Raw genomic sequence first — 20,574 nt, forward strand, 5'->3', positions numbered from 1 at the left:
CCTGAGTTCCATCACACGCATCACTGGATGGCGCATGAGCTGTTGGCTCAGAAGTCCTGCAGTTCAGGGATGTCCCGGTACAGGTCCAGGGTTTCAGGGTTGGAGAAGGCCCCCCGGTGCTCCACGGTCCTCCCAGCCATCACCTGCTTCACGGCCACCTCCACTTTCTTGCCATTGAGTGTGTACTGTGGGAAAGGCAGGAGACAAACAGAAAGGAGTGTTTAAACCAGAGACGGCACGGCATGGCCTCACCGGGTTTCTCCCCATGCTCTCTTACAAGAAGACACATAAAACCAGGTAAGCAGTGGCCTCACACGTGTGCCCCTGCACCTGCAGACACCTGTTGGAAAGGACACCAGCAGCAGTGCTGACACTGTCCATGGAACCTGACATGTGACCCCATGCCTATGTCAAAACCACAGGAGCATGTGGGTATCTCAGAGTGATACCATATCTGCCTCAGGTGCCAACTCCCCCTGACAGATCTCTCCTCTCCATCTGCTTTCTTTGGCCGTGAAACAGTTGTATAAAGAGACCTGTCACTGCCCAGAAGGGTACCATGAGGGCCAGACTCACTCACTCACACACGCACTCACACACATGCTCACTCACACACACACTCACACACACATTCATGCACTCACACACACTCACCCATGCACTCATTTACACACACTCTCTGACACATGCACACTCACACACATACTCACACACACTCACCCATGCACTCACTCACACACTCATTTCCTCACATATACTCACGCACACACTCACACACTCACTCATGCACTCACACACACACTCACTCATGCACTTACACATATATTCACACACATGCATTCACTCACCCACACTCATTCACACACTCACTGACACACCACACTCACCCATATACTCACCCACTCACTCACGCACACATTCACACATACTCACTCACACACACTCATGCACTCACACATACTCACTCACATACACACTCACTCATGAACTCACACACACTCATGCACTTCCTCACACACTCACTCATGCACTTGCACACACTCATGCACTCACACACACACACACACACTCGCACATGCACTCACACAAAGTGTGCACCTCGGGCTCTCTGCCTCCCACCCCTAGGTGGCTGGCTATGAAGACATAGTTAAGTTTTTCCCAGACAGCACAGGCCACCAGGTTGTTCCCGGTACTCAAGGTCCGTGACTTAGCTACTCTTAGCTTTGTTCCAGGAACTCTCACCCAGCTCAGCCCAGCCGAGTCCATCTCCAACACCAGGCCTGCACATGCTTGCTCCCCCTCACAGGGAGCCCCCAAGCCAGAAACCCAGTGTTCCCACTCATCATCTCCAGAGCAGCAGCCTGCAGGCAGCCTCAGAGCAAGTGTGGATAGCTGTGCGCATGCATGCCACCATTCCCCAACTCCAAATGTGACTGAGCCAGGATGGGGTGCCTTCAGGAGCCCCTTCTCCAGGCCCCACAAAACCCCAACACACACACACCTGCAGGTCCCTTCAGAGTTTGCATTCCCACAGCACCCTGCAGAGCATACCCAGGCCATCAGCCCCAATATGGCATCCCACAGAAGCTGCTGGAAATGCTGTCATGAGGGAGAAGGTGGTTGCTAGGCAACATGGTACCCATATAGAAGCAAGAGCAAGCTGCAGCCACCCAGGCTCTCATAGGCCCAGGTGAGACACAACGTACTGGAATGCCTCGGGTCTCCAGGATGAGGCTGGGTACATGGCGAGCAGACAGGCCAAGGCGGATGGCCTCACGGATGCACTTCACAAGGTCGGGCTGGAAGGTGTGCCCAGATGCCATCTTCAGAAACAGGACCACGCGCTCCTCACCATCCCTGTTGTACTGGGGGACACACAGGCTGTCCTCCACTTCATCGAAGGCTTCCACTGTAGAAACAGAAAGGAAATAGCCTCGCACCAAGCTCTCCACAGGCCACCACGCTAATGTCACCTGTCAGAAAGGAAGGGCACCAGGCCAACTGGGCAATACTACAGTTGCACTTGGGCTGGGGGTGCCCACTAAGATGCCATTGCCAGGGAGAAAGGGGCCAGGCACAGGAGGAATGAAGTTCAGGTAAGGAATTAAGTTCAAGTCTCCCCTGGCTATACTGACCTGGCACTATCTGGGGCTCTCAGCAGGACAAAGGAGGCCACCTCCTTAGAAAGGTGGATTTAGGCCTGGCTCAGGACTAAGTCCCTAGGCCAGCTTTGAGAGTCCCTCGCAGGTATGCATATGGTGTCCTGCATTGTGCTCTGTGACCTTCAGCCTTCACACACCCTCTCTGTGCCTCTGTATCCTTGCCCAGAAGGCAAAGATCATATTAGCCAATGCTCTAAGCTTGCTGTGAAGACGGAACCTGAGGAAAGCCAAACCCAAGTGATCTTAACCCTTTCTGAGGTCTGAGGAGGCGCCACAGCGTGGCCAGGCATCTTCTGGAAGAGAGGATGTGTGCGTGGAGGCCAGGCCTCACACTGCTACATGGAAGTCCACCCTCACCCAGCTCTTTGAAAGCCTTGGGTCCTGGTGCCTGTGGTACCACCCTAGACCCGAGTGAGAGATGCAGGGGAGAGATGCACGAACCAATGTTGTAGATCTCCGAGCTGCCGAAGCGTACTCCATTGGGGTTGAGGGTCCCATCGCTGTGGACACAAGAGGCACGTGGCTGAAGCATGTGGCAGAACCCCATCCCTCTTGGCAGGCTCCTCCCCAGCACCCAACTGCCACCTGCTGCCTTTGCCTCACCCACTGAACAGGACTTCGCCCATGCCTCCAGAGGGAATGGCAGGAGGAGGGGACACCTCACCTCCGGCCCAGCATGACTATGCCTCCTGTCTTGGGGTTGATCCTGCAGTAGTCACCATGTGCCCAGACACCTTCAAGAAATGTAGAACAGACTGGTCACACTAAGGGGAGGGCTGGGATACACCTGGCCAGATACCTGAGACAGGGACAGAAGGGAGGCCAAAGGTTTCCTAAGTCTACTAGGAACAGGCAGGCAGTGTGAGGCTGAGTGCTGAGGCCAGGAAGGGTGAGGCAAGCATGGGTCAGGTATGGTGGCACACGCCTGTAACCTCAGCACATGTGACTGCACACATGTAGTTTACACAGAGCCAACAAGGCCTGTGGAGACCGAGGGTGTAAGGAGCATCTGTCCAAAGTGAGGGTGCTTGTTCCAATCAAGGCACGAGGAATCAGGGCCACAGAGAAGGGGGCTCCTCCACAGGGGGGAGCCTGACAGGGTGGGCTACAGGTTAATATATATGGGTGGCCCGCCTAGCATGAGTCAGTCTGCTGCATGAGCGTCCGTCACCCTCTACTGTCCCCCACCCACTGCCACTTCCATTGAACAAGTAGACAAGCCCTGACCAGAGGGCAGGCAGCCCCCAGTCCTCTGCCCAGTGGCTCACGTGGCTCTCAGCACAGTGCTGGCGGCTGGAGGCTGTGAGTGCCAGGGTGGGTTAGGGGCAACTGAACCTAGTTACAGATCTTGGGATGTTTTCAAGCTGACCCTGAGGAGCCATGGAGACCCATTGGGGAGATACAGAGATGCGGAGATGGAGAAGCGCCCGTGAGTGGAGACGCCAAGCCCCAGGCAGGCAGGGCGTGGCGCCAGCATGCTCCCACCTACCGGGGAACTTGGAGAAGTAAGCCTTCCGGTACTTGCTGCCATTCTCGTCGTTCCAGAAGTGCGTGGGCTGGCAGGGGATGGGTTTGGTGCACACCAGCTCACCACTCTCTCCCCAGACGGCCTTCCCTGGCAGACGGGAGAAGATGGAGCCTGGCACACACTCCCTTCCCTACGTTCCCACTTGGACACAACCTTGCTGTGTGCAATAAGGGTGACCTACACTGGATGTGCACTGCCCCGGGCAAACCCTCATACAACCCGATACCCACTCAGGTCTCATGGCATGCCCAAGGTTGGCGTCAGGGAGCCTATGAGTGCAAAACCCATCCATGGGAAAGGACACTGCTCCTCGTGGGAGAGTGGTCGCTCCCCTCTTAGGGGACTGGAGAATTATCACAAGCAAGGGGCACATCTGTGCACGTGTTTCTCCCTCCTCACAGGCCAGAAGAGTCAGGGAACTATTCACCTTCTTCATCCCAGGCTTCCACAGCCATGCCAAGGTTCCGGGCTTGGATCTCACCCTTGTACACAGGGACAGATGAGTTCTGTCCCATGAAACAGGAGACGATGTCAGTGCCACCTGCGAGCAATAGAGGATAGGTGACCCTCAGAACAAGGTGACCCTTGGGGGGCAGCCAACCTTCCGGGTTCCCTGACAGCAAGAGGCAGCTGCCTGGACATGCAGCAGCCCTCCCGCAGGCTGGTCATGTCTGACAGGGAAGGCTTCCTTACAGAGAGAGGTGTCAGTGACAGAGACTGGACCCAGCTCACTATCTGTCCCTGTGTCTGAGGACTGAACCTCCCTGCCTAAGGACTTGGAGCTGGTCTCATAGTCACATGCTCTCGGCAGGTCACATGGAAGCCCAAGACTCACGACATAACTAACAAGCCTCACACACCCCACACACCCCACCCAGGCACATTCATCACACCGCACACAGCAAGCTCAGTGGGAGCAAAGTGGGGCTGTGGACACCCAGCCATGAAGGCACCCCGCTCCTCATACTAGGTATCCATATGCCCCCCAAAACCATGGCTTCCAAGGTGTGGCCACCCCACACTTCTCTTCCCACTTCCCCATTCCTCCTGCAGTAACCATCGTTGGTATACCTGAGATGGAGCCGAGGAGCACACTGCTCTTGATGTATCTGTACACATATTCATAGCTCTGGGCTTTCAATGGCGAGCCGGTGGACAGGATCGTGTGGAGCGTGTGGAGGTTGTGAGTTTCCACTGGGAGTTAAAAAAAAAAAAAGCCCACTGATTAAGCCACTCCCACTGATTAAGCCACGCCCATTGGTTCCAGCACACATCCAGATCAAGTGTCAGTTCCTAAAGGGGTGGTTCTAGTTCTAGGAACATGGACCCAAGGGGCCACTCACCTGGCTTCATGTCCTTTTCCTCCAGCACTGACAGCCACTTGGCTCCTGTTCCCAGGATGGTAATGCTGTGACATAGGTGGGAGAGAGAGCACCTTCAGGTCCCCACAGCTTCCTGCCATCAATAACAGACTTCACAGAGCCTCCCACCTCCTCCCTTCCCGTTCAGCTCCCAGACAGCTCGGTCCCGTTACCAGCCTGGCACCAGGTCCAGCAGAGATCCACATGAAACAGGTGCCTGGCACACAAAGAGGCCCATGACAGTGAGAAGTGACCAACTCCCTCCAGGGGAAGAAAGGCCACTCACGGAGAGGACTCTCATGCTGGCCTGTCTTACTGCCACACAGCACTGCAGATGGGCGACTGCCGTATATCCCAAGATAGAGACAGCAGAACTCTGGCCCCATCCTTCACCAGAATCTTTTCTCCATAGCTCACCTCAGTAGGCAAAACCAGCCTTAGAAAGTCTGGTCTGAGCCTGGGCGTTAGAGCTGGGGATAGGCTATGCTGCCAATTAGGAGCTGATACCACAACCTAAAGGCCTTGAGGTCTTAAGGATGCTGCCAGCCTGCTGATCCTAGCCAGTGCCTCTGGCTACAAGACAATGGGTTTCTTCTTTTTGGGGGCACAGATTTGGGGGGACTGTTGTATTTTTGAGACAGGTTTCTTTATGTCGTCCTGGCTGTCCTAGAACTCTCTCTGTAGACCAGATTGGCCTAGGACTCATAGAGATCCGCTGCCACCACCACCACCCAGCAACCACTAAGACATTTTGCTGAGCCAGGCACAGTGGCGCATGCCTATAATTCCAACACTCTGGCAGGCAGAGGCAAGCAGATCTCTGTAAATTCGAGGCCAGCCTGGTGTACAAAGCAAGTCCAGGATAGCCAAGGCTACACAGAGAAACCTCATCTCAAAAAAAAAGCCAAAAAACAAAACAAACAAGCAAACAAAGGACACCTTGCTGACCCCAACATCAGGGTTTTTGTGAGTGTTCTTAACCTCATCTTAGTCTCAGGACTGGTTGGAATGGGGCATCCTACCCACTACCCATCGACCCTGTACCTGTGCTTCTCACTGCCACTGACAGCTGAGCAGGGACCTGAGGGCTGCAGATACTACCTAAGGACCAAGCTACAGCTGTCCTGTTGGGTGATGAGGAGGTGCACTCCAGGAGAGCGCAAGTGGAAGACCAAGTCTTAGCACTGGGGCATAGACTCAGCGAGTACACCCTGCATGAAGCTAGCCCACAGATCTATGAGCACACTGGCTTTGCACGTGTGCATGCAACAACTGCAGCTCACACTCGTGTGTGTACACATGCATATGCAATCTCGTGTACTTTTGCACATATAAACATAATTTCACACATATGCATCACACACTACACTGGAGCTCGGAAGCCCCAACGGCATCCACTTCCCTCTCCATCCTGGTAGTTTCCCCCACTATACTCACCCCACACCAAAACCAATTCATTTCCTAAAGCCTGGCAGTAGATACCAAGGGCCAGCCACAGTCTCTCTCGCACATTAGGGTTGTAATAGCATTACCCAGTTTTACATAAAATGTTAATAGCCAAGATTTAAAAACACTAGTGGTGGGCCAGCCTAGTGGGTAAAGGCGTTTGCCACCAAACGTCTGATGACCTGAGTTCAACCCCCAGGACTTACATGGTAGAAAGAGAAAAACTCACTCTAACTATTTGTCCTCTGGCCTCCACCTGCACACCAGGGCATGCATATGGTGCACACAAGTGTGGAAATGTTTAAATAAAGGCTCTCTCCTTCGGCCTCTACCATGATGTCCCAGCTACTGACTGAGCATGGCACAGCAGTCCTGCTGGCGCCAGAAGTGCTGAGCCTTCATCGCTGGCAGTGGGTTCATCTACACCTAGTGCTGGCAACACATGAGTCTAGGAGACTCTATGGTTGACATTTTCATAATCTCCAGCCACCAGGAGCTATCTAATGCTGTGTCCTGCCCAGCCGTGGCCTCTGTACTTTAGGGCTCCTACTGGCATCCACCAAAGGGAGAGAAGTGGGCAAGGCCAGAGGAAGGTTAGCCAAGCCCTATCAGAGGCCACAAAGCACCTGTGCTATAGCTCTGATTTCCCCAAGGAAGACTACAACAGACAGCTGGCCACTCCACCTGCCCCGAGGGACCACTAAGAACAGGCTAAGCTGCCCTAGGTAACGAAGTGCAGTCTCTCTAAGCTATTGGCCTCACCCCTGACATCTGTACCTTCCTGCATGCACCAGCCTTCTTCTCCAGTTCACTTGAGCCTAGGGACACCCCATCAAACAGCAGCCCACACCCTCAACCCTGCTTGATCCGAGATTTCCAAGAATCTCACAGTCTTGGGAGTAAGATCCACACCTTGTTCATGATGCTGCACGGGCCCTAAGGTCTGTGCTCTACGGTGCACACAGAAAAATACAGTCACCACTCAAAGCTGCGGTGTGACATCGATTGATAGCAGTTGCCGTTTCACCACACATGGTCAATTGACACATCACCCAAACTCCTTCAACACATGTGATTTACGTAAGAATTTAGAAATAGTAAGAAATGGGGGGATGGAGGAGAGGAGGGATGGGGGAGGGAACGAGAAGAAAGGCAGACACACTGAAGGCTGTAGCTCAGGGTTAGAGTGCTTGTCTCACACGTGAGGCCCTGCCTTCCAAGCCCACTAAAGAAAACTCCAAGAGCTCGGGCCGCTCCTTTGACCCCTCAAAGTTCCCTCCCAGCCTGAGGACTGGTCCTCACTCCACAGGCAATGGTGCTGAGGGTAGGGCCCGCCTTGTCCTCCATCCCCTCCGCTTCCAGCACCCTCCGTGCCCTGTCAAGCAGAAAGACAGAGCGCTCTGGGACAGAAGGAAGACGGCAGGTCTGTCTGACGCTGAGCCCTCCCCAGCAAGCCAACAGTAATGACAGCTTGTCGTAAGAGGACCCAGCGCACCTACCCTATCCTGTCCACAAGGTCCCACAGCACATTGGGCGTCGGGACCAGCGGGGAGCCGTCATACAGGACCAAGGATGCTCCAGTGGCCAGAGCCGATACCAGCCAGTTCCACATCATCCAGCCGACCTGCCTCAAACAGGGAGACCAGGTAAGCCAAGCAGAGCTGCAGGCCTGAAATACTAGCACTGGGGACAGAGGGGAGAGAGTGAAAGACTTCAAGCTTGGGCCCAGCCTTAACTACATTGTAAAACCCAGTCTAAAAGAAAGAAACAAAAAATGTTTTCAAAGGAAATGACGCATTCGGGTTCACAGATTACTCCTCCATCTACATAGGGGAAATCTGGGAAGATCTGGGGCAAACACAACAGGAGGGAATAGGGTAGGCAGGTTCTGGCAGGGATCTCCTGGAGGGCATAAGGGGCACCCAAGCTCCCCTACCTGGGCCAGAGGGACGAGGCCACAACCGTCTGGGAGGCCTGGGCAGACTTGTTGGGGAGTGTTACCCACCCTAGGGTCAATCAATATTGGGAGATGGGGACATACAACTGGTGAGGAAGTTCCCTGAGGGCAGGGAATGGTGGTCCGTGCCTGTAAACCCAGGATTGGGGAGGCTCAAGCAAGAGGTCAGGAGTTCAAGGCTAGCCTGGGCTACCGAGTTAAGCTCCCTATAGCCTGGGCAACTCAGATGATAACTCAAAATGAAAAATACGAAGGACTAGGGATGTGGTTCGGTGATAGAGCACTTCCCTAGCGTGCTTGAGGACCTGGGTTCAATCCTAGGCACTGAAAACAAACAAACAAACAAGAGCCAGTACAGCCATGCCATCTAAGAAACACTGCTAGATCCTACTAGAGCCTCTCCAGACTGGACTGGAACACCCCAAGTCCCACAAGCTCTGGGTTAGTGGCAGCACCCTACGATGCTCTAGGTAGAGACCATACCCATCTGCCGTCCCTCGTACCACCCAGCCCCAGGAGGGGCGGCCAAGGGCCACAGGACGCACCGTGGTATAGTAGAGCAGGATGTCACTGCTTGTCATGTTGCCGTGGAGCACATGCTCCTTCAGGTGCTGGATGAGGGTGCCCTGCAGGAGGGAGGGCGAGACATGGGTGAGACACAGCATCCATGCCCCACCCCCTCTGAGAGACATGGGTGAGACACAGCATCCATCCCCCCGCCCCCTCTGAGAAAGCCAGCTGGAGCTATCTGGCTCCAGCTAAGGGCCAGCTTCAGTGTTTCTTTGCCATCTGACGCCCGAGCATCAGTCAGGAAATCCCAGGACACCCCACCAGCCTATGAGCTCTCAGGGCCCATCCTATCAGGAACACCACCAGGGACACACTAACTTCAGGAAGAAAGAGAGGTGACCTTCACTGAGATGGGAGTGAAAGCTCAATGGCCAACAGCAGGTTTGTCCCCACCGTTGGGCTCCTCCTGAGAGAAGGCATCTTCAACACAGAGCTCATGGACCCCGTGGCAGAGGGGACCACATGGGACACCTCCCACCCACCCTCTGCTTTGTATGTAGCAGGCAATATAGTCCCAGGCTCCAAATCTACAATGCACATCCTAGGAAACGCCCTCCTCCTCCAGCCCTGCGCATGGTTCCTCCGCTTCCCCAAGGCAGCTCAGCAACCCCCCTACCCTGCACATGTGCAGTCCCAGAGGCTCTGGCTGGAGGCTGAGGAGGGGAGGGGCAGGGGGACAGGGAGGGGTGGTGAGGGAGTGAGGATCTTCCTTCTCAGAGATGAGTCCAGCTAATACAGTAAGTGCCCACTGCCCATGACTTCACCCTCAACCTTGGTTTTCCTGTCTCTATTCTGGGTCCTCTATGAGATCCTGAGGACAGGTTGGGGATGTCACCCTCACTGCCTGGGCCCGGCCCACAGGTGTGAGCACCAGGTTCACGGGTAGGCTCACAGGCTACAGAAAAGCTATGGGGCTGGCACAAGACCCCACATGTCACACACTCATACTCAAGAGAAGTCAAAGGACAAGACAAGCCAATCGAAGGGGGCCCTCCACACAAGGCTGCTATAATTTGAATGAACACATGGCCTCCAGCAGGTGGCGCTGTTTGGGAAGCTATGGAACCATCAGGTGATGGAGCCTGCCCAAGGAAGAAGTATGTCTGTCTGTCACGTTTTAAAGTCTGGCCCCACTTCCTGTTCTCTACTTCCTGACTACCAAGTGGCTTCACGTTCCTGTCACCCTGCCTTCCACACCCTGATCATAAGGCCGGATAAGCCCTTTTCTCCTTTAAGCTGATTTAGTTGGGGTATTTTACTACAGGCACAGAGAAACAACAAACACAGAGGTCAGTAGAAACCACCTTATAGAGGGGGCTGTTTTCTTTCCACTCATGATGGAACTGCAACACAAGTGAGACTCTTCCCAAGGGCTACTCCGCCATGCACCTGCTTGTCACCCTCAGGCTCAATGCTCACAACAGAGCATCCATACCCACACTTATCCTTTGATTGTTAAACACCCATGTTAACCATGGGGGAGGTGACTCCCTGGGTCTCAGACAAGAGCTTCATTTTTTTTCTTTCAGTGCTGGGTATGGAAGCAAGGGTGTGCATGCGTTGGGCAGATGCCATCCCACTGAGCCACAGGCCTGGCCCTGAGTAAGTTAAAGGAAGGAATGGAACACTGCTTTCTTTTTTGTTGTTGTTGTTTTTTTTTTTTTTTTTTTTTTTTTCCAAGGCAGGGTCTCTCTGTGTTAGCCTTGGCTGTCCTGGACTCACTTTGTAGACCAGGCTGGCCTCGAACTCACAGCGATCCACCTGCCTCTGCCTCCCGAGTGCTGGGATTAAAGACATGCACCACCATGCTTGGCCTAGAACACTGCTTTCTAAGACCCTCCCATGAACATAGTAACCCAAGCAACAAGCCAGGAATGACCTCTGACCCCACACACCAGAGCAACACACTCTTCTCCTCCAATCTATGTTCACCTATCTTCAAGGCAATGAGCTTGCCACTGTGATCCCAGTGTTTGGGAGGCTGAGGCAGGAGGATTGCCACGTTTAAGGCCAATTTGGACCACACAGTCAGACCCTGTCTCAAATAACAACAACAACAAATATGGAGGTGGGGCTTTCAAAACCAGGCAAGAAGCTTAGCTGGAGATGCAAGGGCAGGGTGAAGACAGAGAAAACATGACCCTCTCCTATCTGTCCTTAAATGCAGCAACAATGGGGACCCATGGGTCCTCGCCAGACCCTCCCTTGCCTGAAGCATTGAGTTATAGGAAAACTAAAACAAAAAACAAATAAACAGGTTAAGGCCCAGGTGTCTCATGAGAGGTTACTTGAGGGCACATGAAGGAGGCCACTGACCAGGCAAGGATTGAGGCTGTGGGAGATGCAGACCCTGCTGACACTCAGCCTTTATTTCCCACCCCCCAGAAAGCAGGTGTCCCTCGTGTGCGCCTCTAGCCTCACAGCACAGGAAGCTCTCAGTGAACTATACCTTCAGCATAACCTAGTGGTTTTCAAGTGTTTCTGATCACAATCTACAGTTCCATATAAGCTCCAAAGGCCACCCAGCTCCTGCTCGACTCCACACACACAGCACACTCTAGACTGTTCTCTGAAGCCACATCCCTTTGCAAAGCTGATGTACTGGCACAGTCCGTCCTCTTTCCTGCTTGCCTTTTGAGAACACCGGCAACCCACCCGGAGCTTACAATCCCCTACGGGCCCCACAACCTGCAGTGTCAAAGTGTCTGGCTTACCGAGTGCCTCCTGCCCAGGCTCCAGTGTGCTCCCCAGCACCCCCAGCCTACCGCCCCAGGACTGCAGTGTTCCATTGCCCTGGGCCAGCTCAGGGTGTCCTCCAGGCATGGCATGTCACTCAGAGAAAAGCATCACCCTGGGGACTCTGAAGAAGGGACTCGTCTGAAGACTGTTAGACGAACACAGGCAAGACACCTACCCCAGCAGAGTGCACCATGCACTTGGGTGCTCCTGTTGTGCCAGAGGAGAACATGATAAACAGAGGGTGGCTGAAGGGCAGCTGTTCAAACTCCAACTGCGGTGCCTGCGCGCCTGTCCCGCTTGCCAGGAAGTCATCCAGGAACATGCTGTAGGCAGGACCATGAGAAACCAACAGTGAACACTCCAGAATGCCAGAAGAGCTCTGCTGATCTGCCCACAGCTAGATACAGCCCAAGACCCCTCCACATATCTACCATAAGAGCCTGGAATGCGGGCTCGCCTGGTACCCAGGGATGCTGAATGGGTCTGGACGCCCTATGCCTGAGGAAGGGAAAAGCCGCTCTCCCAAACTTGAGATGGATAAAGGAGAAGTCACTAAAGATGAAGATTAGCACTGGAATTTCCTGGATCAAGGGTTGGCTTTTAGAGACAACACACACACACACACACACACACACATACACACGCGCGCGCGCATGCGTGCCCTGAGTCAATTCCCTCTACACTACCAGGAAGACTAGCTCACAGCAAGCCTATCCATTGTCCACAGACCCCAGAACCAGTGTGGACCGGTCCACTTCCTGATTCACACTTCACCTCCTGATGAACAGCCCAGGCTTCCCAACTCTGGGGCAGGGGCAGAGTGCAGCATCAGGAAGCTACTGGCTCAAAGTCACCACGAGCAAATATTTGTCATCCTCATTTATTACATCCTATCCTGGGGCCTACAGCATCGAGTGTAAATACCTGACCCGGAAGAAATACAACTAGCCCAAGCTGCACGCTGAGTCCTGCTCGGCCTTACTCCACAGCCAACAGAAGCACCCAATGTGGGTGGCCCAGAACCATAGAACAAACAGGAACATTATCTCTCTGTTTTCTGACTAATCAGACTCTCACTTCCAAGCAAGGACGTGGGATGTCATTAAACTGAATAATTTGCTGAGGCTAATGACACCGAAACCCACCCTACCTGGCAGGAGTAGAGCTGCCTCAGAGACCAGGGACAGGATAACTTAAAAAAAGAGAGCCATTCAAAATGAGTCTGACAGCCACGCCCCCCACCCACACCTCCTCCTCAGCCCTGTTCTAGGAACTGCCAGTCTAAATGGACACTTCCCACAGAGAAAAACCCTTTCTTTCAAAGGCTTCGTAAGTCACAGTAAATAACCACTGCTTTCCTTTCTCTTCTAAAAATGAAAACATCAGGGGTGGCTCTGCCCCACGCTCTCTGGACCAGGAGTCCCCTGTTGAGATTTATCTGTGACAGCCAGCAATCTTAAGGGAACAGTGACAGCGCCTGGTGCCTGGGGCTGGATGAGGGGATGGCTTTGTGTTCTATAGAGCGTATGTGGTTCTCCTGGCTACCTCACTTTATATCAGTTACCAATCAGCACAGAGATGACCCTTGCTCTCCACACCCCTTGCATCATGGCCTCCAGACACACTAAGGCTAAATCTCAGGTTGAATGGACAAGACCAGACCTCCACCACCTGGCTGTCAGCTACCAGGCAGCAAGATGCCTGGGTCCACAGGAGCAAACACCTGGACAGACTGACAGTGGACACACACACAGCTGTGGCTGTGAGTGGCTTCAAGGGACAGAACCCACCATCCCTCCCGGGGACACACAGTTACCTACAGCACTGACCTATTTAACTCAAGAGGGCTGCCCCATCTGCATTTGAAGGATGGAATGTGCAGACAGGTGACTTACTGTCATAGGGCCACACAGCTGGGATCAGAGTTGGGGAGACTCTAGTGGCCAGGCCTCGCCAAATTGCACATTGCCCTCAGCACACTTCCCAGGGAGCCAGGGCCCCATATAGGACAGACCTCAAAGCTAGTCAGCAGTGTAAGAAATATCAAAAATATGAGCTTTTTCTATCAAATTACTAAAACTCCCTGTTTAAATCGAAGAATTCAAGTCTTTGGATCTCTCCCACCTTGTAAGACTTTTATGCAAATATTTTTATCGCCACCACCCACTAAAACCTTTGCTTACTCAAAGACTCCTACTGTACTCCAGGAATTTGACAACATGAGACAGTGGCCCCGTTCCCCTTGAGCGACAACCATTTTTTCTTCTTCCTTTCCCATGCACCACTCCTTTTCAAACCAGCAAATCCAATGAGACCAGGAGGTCGGACCTCAGCCAATGGGGAAAAGCCGGTCACCACCTGAGTTATTGGAGCACACCCGCACCTTGTCCAGGCACTTCAGCCAGCCCGGTGGTCTCTTTCTTTGAGACCCTGACTCGTTTCTGACAGAACCACCTGGATCTCACAAGGAAGCAGCCAGGCAGCTCACAGCTCCTCAGGGATGGATTTGCTAAGCCCTGTGGGCCTAGCAGTCCATATGTCCCCACCCACAGGTGTGTGGCATCCTCTGCAGCAGAAGGCACTGAGGGAGGAGGTCAGGAAATATGCTTCACAGCCTGCAGGGCCCCAAGCAGCACCCTGCAAAATCATTCACCACTCGTCTTAAGCCTCTCTCCTCAGAGAGCATAGGGACCGTTGCCATGTCCCCATAGGCCCTCCTCACAGCCTCAGATTGGGGGGGGGGGGGTGCAGGGGGGAAGGCAGCACTTGCCAGTAACATGAGCTAAGGCTGAAAGAAAGAGCCCTGCAAGGATAACCTTCAACTGTCCCCAGAAGATCAAGGGGTCCACAATAAAAACAGACCCCTTGGCCTCATCCCCTGACAAACTACCAATGCCAGAAAAGCAGCCAGGAACAAACAGCAAACAACATCTTTCCCCGGTATCCTGGGGAGCAGAGATTCAAACCCACCCCCCATAGAGACCAAAATCTGGAGTTACTTGTCCCGGATGCAAAAGATGACATTATTAGCACATGCTCCCAGACTTAGGTCACCTCCAGAAAACACACAGTAGAAATGCTGGGTAAGGAGTGGCCCTGATAAGGTCTGTATATGCTCAGTGCTGACCCCACAGATTCAGGTAGGCTGCATGCACTCTGCACATACCTGTCCATCCACACAGCATCCACATGCAAGTACAAACCTGAGTGTGACACATGTGAGCATGCGTGTGCACACCAACTACGGAGTACCAGCCTGCTCTGCCCAATCCAGGACCTCCCGGACCACAGCAAGACAGGAAGGAAGCTGACAGTTTGTTGCTGTGTGGTCTGGAGAGAGTCATCTTGGTGGCCTCCCACGTTCCACACCACAGTGAGGGTTTCAGCTAACGGTTTCCCCACCTCACACATCTGTGACCTCATCTATATACGAGATGGCTCCTTACCTGTTGGGGATCTTGGAAATGTCTATCTTCTCCCGTGGGAGGACATAGGGGATCAGCACCACTCTCTGCAGGTCAGGCAGTCCTGAAAAAGGGATAGCACAAGGTCAGGTCCAGCTGCTGTCTGCGCATGCGCCCAGCACAATCTAAGGGGGAGACTGGAGCATGTGGCCCACAGGACTTCTGAGGCAAGCGCTCTCTTCACACACACGCGCATACATCCAGGACTCCTGGAGCCAGCCCCAAATCTGCACACACACACTCATGCATGCACACACACGTAAACTCAGGACCCCTGGGGACACAAATCTGTGCATGTGCGTACACACCCCCCCAAGCACCTTTCACAACTCGCTGCAGCTTCTCCAGGTGACTGTGCTCCTTGCCGTTGTAAACAACAGCCTCTACTGAGAAGATAAGTTTCGGTTGAATTTGAGAAAACCGGTCCAGGACACCCTGAAAATGAGATGATGGGTCACAGAAACTATAAACGCAGGAGAGGAAGGGTCGGTGTCCACACTGAGCAACGCCACTCATCCTCGGCTCTTGCTGCCAACACAGGCAGTGCATACACACTCCATCCACAGCTGGGAAGCGGTGTTACACCAAGGAAGGCTAAAGCATATCCTCAAACAGAAAAGGTCCGACGCCCCCAGCAGAGGGTCCTCACTGCACAGAACACCTCTCACCACAGCCCTCCACAAATGTATGCCGTCTGCCTTCCAGAGGGGTGCCAGAGGAGCCTGCATCCTCATGTAGTCTTGACTTTTTCCTGTAAACGTGAGCACTGCTCAGAAAGCACTGGCTGGAGGAACAGGCTTACTCACAGAACTGTGTACCACATGTGAGGAACCCACAGCCAACCAGGGGTGGCCCTTTCCTACCTCCCATAGAAATTAATGTGGTCGGGCACAGCCTTGGGATGCCTCTGCTGCACCCTCAAGGGGGAACAGATCAAAGCGCTGAGGAAGACTTCCTTAGCCCCTTACCCCACTTAGGGCGGGCACCATGCCATGTGGAGGCATCTTAGGCCAGGAAGGAACCCTCCACCCCTCTCCCCTCTGTGGTCCCATCAAAAGCTGCTAAAAAAAAAAAAAAAAAAGGGAAGAAAGAAAGAAAGAAAAGAAAAAAAGCCCACAGTGACAGCACACATCATAGACAGGGTCCCCACATGGCTGCAGGCCCAGCCACCTGCAGAGGGATCATTAGGTTAATTAGGCCCCTAAGTGTGACTAATTAGCTGCTCTGCAATGTTTACAGAGCTCCCTGGGTGACTCCCAGCAGGAAGAAATGCTGACTCAGCAGGAATCCGGGGAGGGAGCCCATACACAGCTCAAGGTGGGTCCCCCCCACCCCCACCAGCTACAGCAGCATCCCCTCAGCCCACCTGGAGTCCTGATGCAACTAAACATCTAAGCATCTTGAACTAAAGGTTCCTGGACTGAGTTCATTTCAATGCTGTCACTTCCCCAATCCCACACTGACTGACACTGTGGAGCACAGGTAAAGGACCCACCTCCACCTCCTGTGTGCCGGGCACTTGTCAGGGAACCCAAAAGGGACCCCACTCTTCTAAAATATAAACAAAACCAGAAAGCCACAGGGAAACAAACTGCTGGTGCCCACGCTTCCGGTTCAAACTTAAAAGAGGATGCACAATACAGACCGCTCAGAGAAGAGAGGCACTGGGCACAGCGCTCCCAGGCTAAAGAGGAGGATCTTGAGTTCATGAGTTCAAGGTCAGGCTGGGCTCACAGTGAGACCCTATCTCAAAAACAAACACACTGGCTGCTGAGAAGGCTCAAAGGGCAGAGGTGCTGCTGGTGGTACATGCCTGACAGCTAGAGTTCAATTCCTGGAACCCATGTAAAAGTGTAAGGACAAAACTGACTCTGCAAAGTTGTCCTCTGACCTCCACATGCATGTTGTGTCACACACGCCACACAGACACAACATATACACACATAATTATAGAAGAAGAGGAAGAAGAAAACAAGACGCAGGCATGATGACACATGCCTTCAACCCCAGCACTTGGGGACAACCAGGCAGATCTATGTGAATTCCAGGACAGACTGGTACACATAGCAAGTTCTAGAACAGCCAGGGCTGTTACACAGAGAAACCCTAGGGTGCAAGGGGAGATAAAATTTAAAACACAGCGAGGCATGATAGTGCACACCTTTAATCCCAGCACTCAGAGAGGCAGGCAGGTAGGTCACTGTGAGTTCAAAGCTAGCCTGGTTTACAAAGCAAGTCCAGGTCAGCCTAGGCTACACAGAGAAACCTTGTCTCAAAAAACAAAAAAACAAACAAAATCAAACACAAACTTAAAACTAAAACCAAAAGGAAAGAATTATACTTGTGGATTTCACTGGTAAAAAAAAAAAATTTTTTTTCCCTCAGACAGTGGTGGTGCACGCCTTTAATCCCAGCACTCGGGAAGCAGAGGCATGTGGATTGCTGTGAGTTCGAGGGCAGCTTGGTCTACAAAGTGAGTTCCAGGACAGCCAAGGCTACACAGAGAAACCCTGTCTCAAAAAAAAATCAAACTACTTTTTCCCAATAAAATAAAAGTCTTGCCAAATCTGATTGAGAAAATCAGTACCCGTAGCAGTCACCCACACACACCCTTACAGTACAGCAGGCCATGCCCAGGGTGTGGACGTCTCACCTCAGAGTCCCTGATGAGGGACCATCGCCACCTATGTGCACACCACAAGTGTGCAGCGCTATGAGGTCTCACCTTCTCTATGAGGGGCTGCCAGCCCTGGGAGTTCACAGAACCCCACTGTGGTGCTCTGCTCAGGGCAGAGGGAAGAGGGAGACTCCCCTCAAGGTGATGAAGACCCAGCCTTCCTGGTCCACTCCTCCTTCCCTCCCGACTCCTCTGCTATGAAAACCCCCTTTGCACCCAACACTCCCCAGGACAGGACTCGGGGGACAACAGCCCCCTCTCCATCCTCCATATTTGAATGACCCCAATTCCTCTCCAGCTCTTGCCTCCCAGACATTGGCTTTTGAGTGGTGAGCACTCAGGACCTGGCAGTAACAATGGTATCCTGCACCCGTCTCCCCGTGGTCCCATTCACTCCCTAAACAAAGGATGCCCAACGCTGCAGGACTCCTGAACACCTGTAGCACACACCTACTGTCCTACTCTTTTTGCTATAGGAAGCAGTGACCACAAAAGCACATGAACTCTGTACCTGAGACTCCATGGGCAGAGAGTCCTTGGTTAGGGCCAAGGAAATTGGCTGTTGGGGAGCTGGAGAGATAGCTCAGAGGTCAAGAACACTGGCTGCTCTTCCAAAGGTCCTGAGTTCCATTCCTAGCAACCACATGGAGGCTCACAACCACCTGTAATGAGATCTGGCGCCCTCTTCTGGTGGGCAGGCAGAGAATGTCAAGAAGCCAGTGGCACAACTGGGATTCCAGCCTGGCCCCCAGGTACAAGGGCTCTCTGCCCATAGGCTGCTCTGTTGGGGAGACACAGAATAGATGGCAGGACAGAGGTGGGCGCTGACCACCCTGGGCAGACCACATCAGCCCTTAGAAGGAATCCCACAGCCAGGCACGGGGCCAGTGATGGTGGACAGACAGAAGGAAGGTCAAGTCTGCTAGAAAGTCTGAGGCCAGAGTGGCTGGGAAGGAGCTAAGCTGGGAGGGTGCTAACAGGTGTGAGGCCTTCACTCAGAGGACCACCTCCGCTCATAGGTGGCCATAAGGAAGGCCCAGCAGCCAGGGACCTAAGGCTCAGACATCGCAGAGGGACACCCCCAGTGTCAGTGAGAGTACCCAGACAGCAAAGACGACAAAGATTTCCAAATCAGAGCCTGCAGCTCACAGCTGAAGCTCCAGTAGCTGGGCAGGTGAGGGAGAGAGCTCAGAGCATGCAAAGGAGCATTCGGCCTGCTGAGGTCCACAGAGCTGTGCAAACTGCTTATGCTACAATGAACACCTGGCCATCATGGGTCTACCCTGAGCCAGTGCTTAGCAACCAATCAGGTGTTGAAACCAGCGGCCCCTGCTGATTCGCACAGATGGCCACCCAGAGTGGGGACAGTGTCTTGTCCTATTTCCACTCACAACGCACTCGAGCAGTTAAAATGTGCTGTGAGAATGAGAGGCGACAGGCTGCTGGCTGAGCCCTAAGCACATGGCTCTTTTAGAAGGGGGCCTCCATGATGTCTCCAAAAACACCACCAGGTCCGAAGAAAACAGAAAAACCCAGAGCAGCTGGCAAGTATGGCCCTGGGTAGGTCATCTCCTGTGAGGCACACAGAGCACGGCAGAGTAGCAGTAGTAGGGAGACTAAGACAGATCAAAGTGGGGCACCATGGTGCATGCCGGAGAAGTGGCGCTCCATCATCACAGAGATGCGCCTGTCCTCCCTGGAGCACCACAGCCAAGGTCATAGCTAGAGGAGCACCTCGGTCACTGTTAGTGAGTCTAACGGCAAAACCGCCTGCCTGTGACACACCAGGCCTGGGGGTGTGGCTCGAGTTGATGCCGCTGCTTGCCTTGTGTCCACAAAGCTCCAGGCTTCATCCCCAGCACTCCGTAAAACCAGGCGCAGTGCGCCTCCCTAATCCCAGAGAGGCAGAGACAGGGGGATCAGAAGTTCAAGGCCATCCTCAACTACACTGTGAGTCTGAGACCGGCCTGGGCTATGTGCTAGGGTCAATATGGATCTGGAGCTCACCCCACCAAGAGGAGATACTCGGTGACTGACAGCAGAGGACACTAGTCAAAATAAGAAAGGCATTCCCCTTCCCTTGCAGGTTTCAGAAAGTGCCTGGCTGAAGTTTAAAAGGAGTAAAAAGCTTTAATCCCAGCACTTGAGAGGCAAAGGCAAGTAGTATAAGATGGAGGCCAGCCTGGTCTACAATGAGTGCAGGATAGCCTGGGCTACAGAGACCCTGTTTCAAAAAGTATTTGTATTTATATATAAAGTTGTGTGTGTGTGTGTGTGTGTGTGTGTGTGTGCGCGCGCGCGCGCGCTCTGGAAGTCTGTGGCTGGGCCTCTGCCCGGTTCAAGGTCTCTGCTCCTCATTCTAGAACATTCTAGAACCTCCTCCCAGCTGGTCTTCACCCTGAACAGGGGTGGTCAGTGTTGGATAGGCAGCCTGGATGGCAGCATCAATGACTTTGTATCTGTCCCAGGCCACAGTTGACGAGGAACAGGTGTGGAGGTGAGTAAACAGTAGGCCTGCCAGAGGACGCAGGGCCCTAAGCCAGGGGCTGCCTCTGAACCCTTTCAGAAAGGTGTCATTTATGTGTCCCCCCGGCCATAGCAGTCAGGTCCCCTGGCAGGCGGCTCAAGACTCACTTCCTGTGTAAGACCGAGGAGAGGACCAATGAAAGG

General features: G+C 53.3%; 1 protein-coding gene across 1 annotated transcript in view; it reads right to left on the bottom strand.

Moving 5' to 3' along the window:
* The window catches only part of Aacs (acetoacetyl-CoA synthetase), a 45,250-nt gene continuing 24,676 nt past the window's right edge, over positions 1–20,574 (bottom strand). Inside the window, exons 6-18 of the mRNA XM_051161426.1 lie at positions 15,548–15,662; positions 15,210–15,291; positions 11,939–12,086; positions 9,000–9,080; positions 7,997–8,121; positions 5,034–5,098; positions 4,762–4,884; positions 4,118–4,231; positions 3,652–3,777; positions 2,827–2,896; positions 2,604–2,662; positions 1,707–1,909; positions 1–185 (exon numbers count right to left, since the gene is read on the bottom strand). Coding sequence (XP_051017383.1) covers positions 48–185; positions 1,707–1,909; positions 2,604–2,662; positions 2,827–2,896; positions 3,652–3,777; positions 4,118–4,231; positions 4,762–4,884; positions 5,034–5,098; positions 7,997–8,121; positions 9,000–9,080; positions 11,939–12,086; positions 15,210–15,291; positions 15,548–15,662 — 1,449 coding nt within the window. The 3' untranslated portion in view covers positions 1–47. The remainder of the gene's footprint in view (positions 186–1,706; positions 1,910–2,603; positions 2,663–2,826; positions 2,897–3,651; positions 3,778–4,117; positions 4,232–4,761; positions 4,885–5,033; positions 5,099–7,996; positions 8,122–8,999; positions 9,081–11,938; positions 12,087–15,209; positions 15,292–15,547; positions 15,663–20,574) is intronic.

This window comes from Acomys russatus, chromosome 19 (assembly GCF_903995435.1).
Source record: "Acomys russatus chromosome 19, mAcoRus1.1, whole genome shotgun sequence".
NCBI lineage: Eukaryota > Metazoa > Chordata > Mammalia > Rodentia > Muridae > Acomys > Acomys russatus.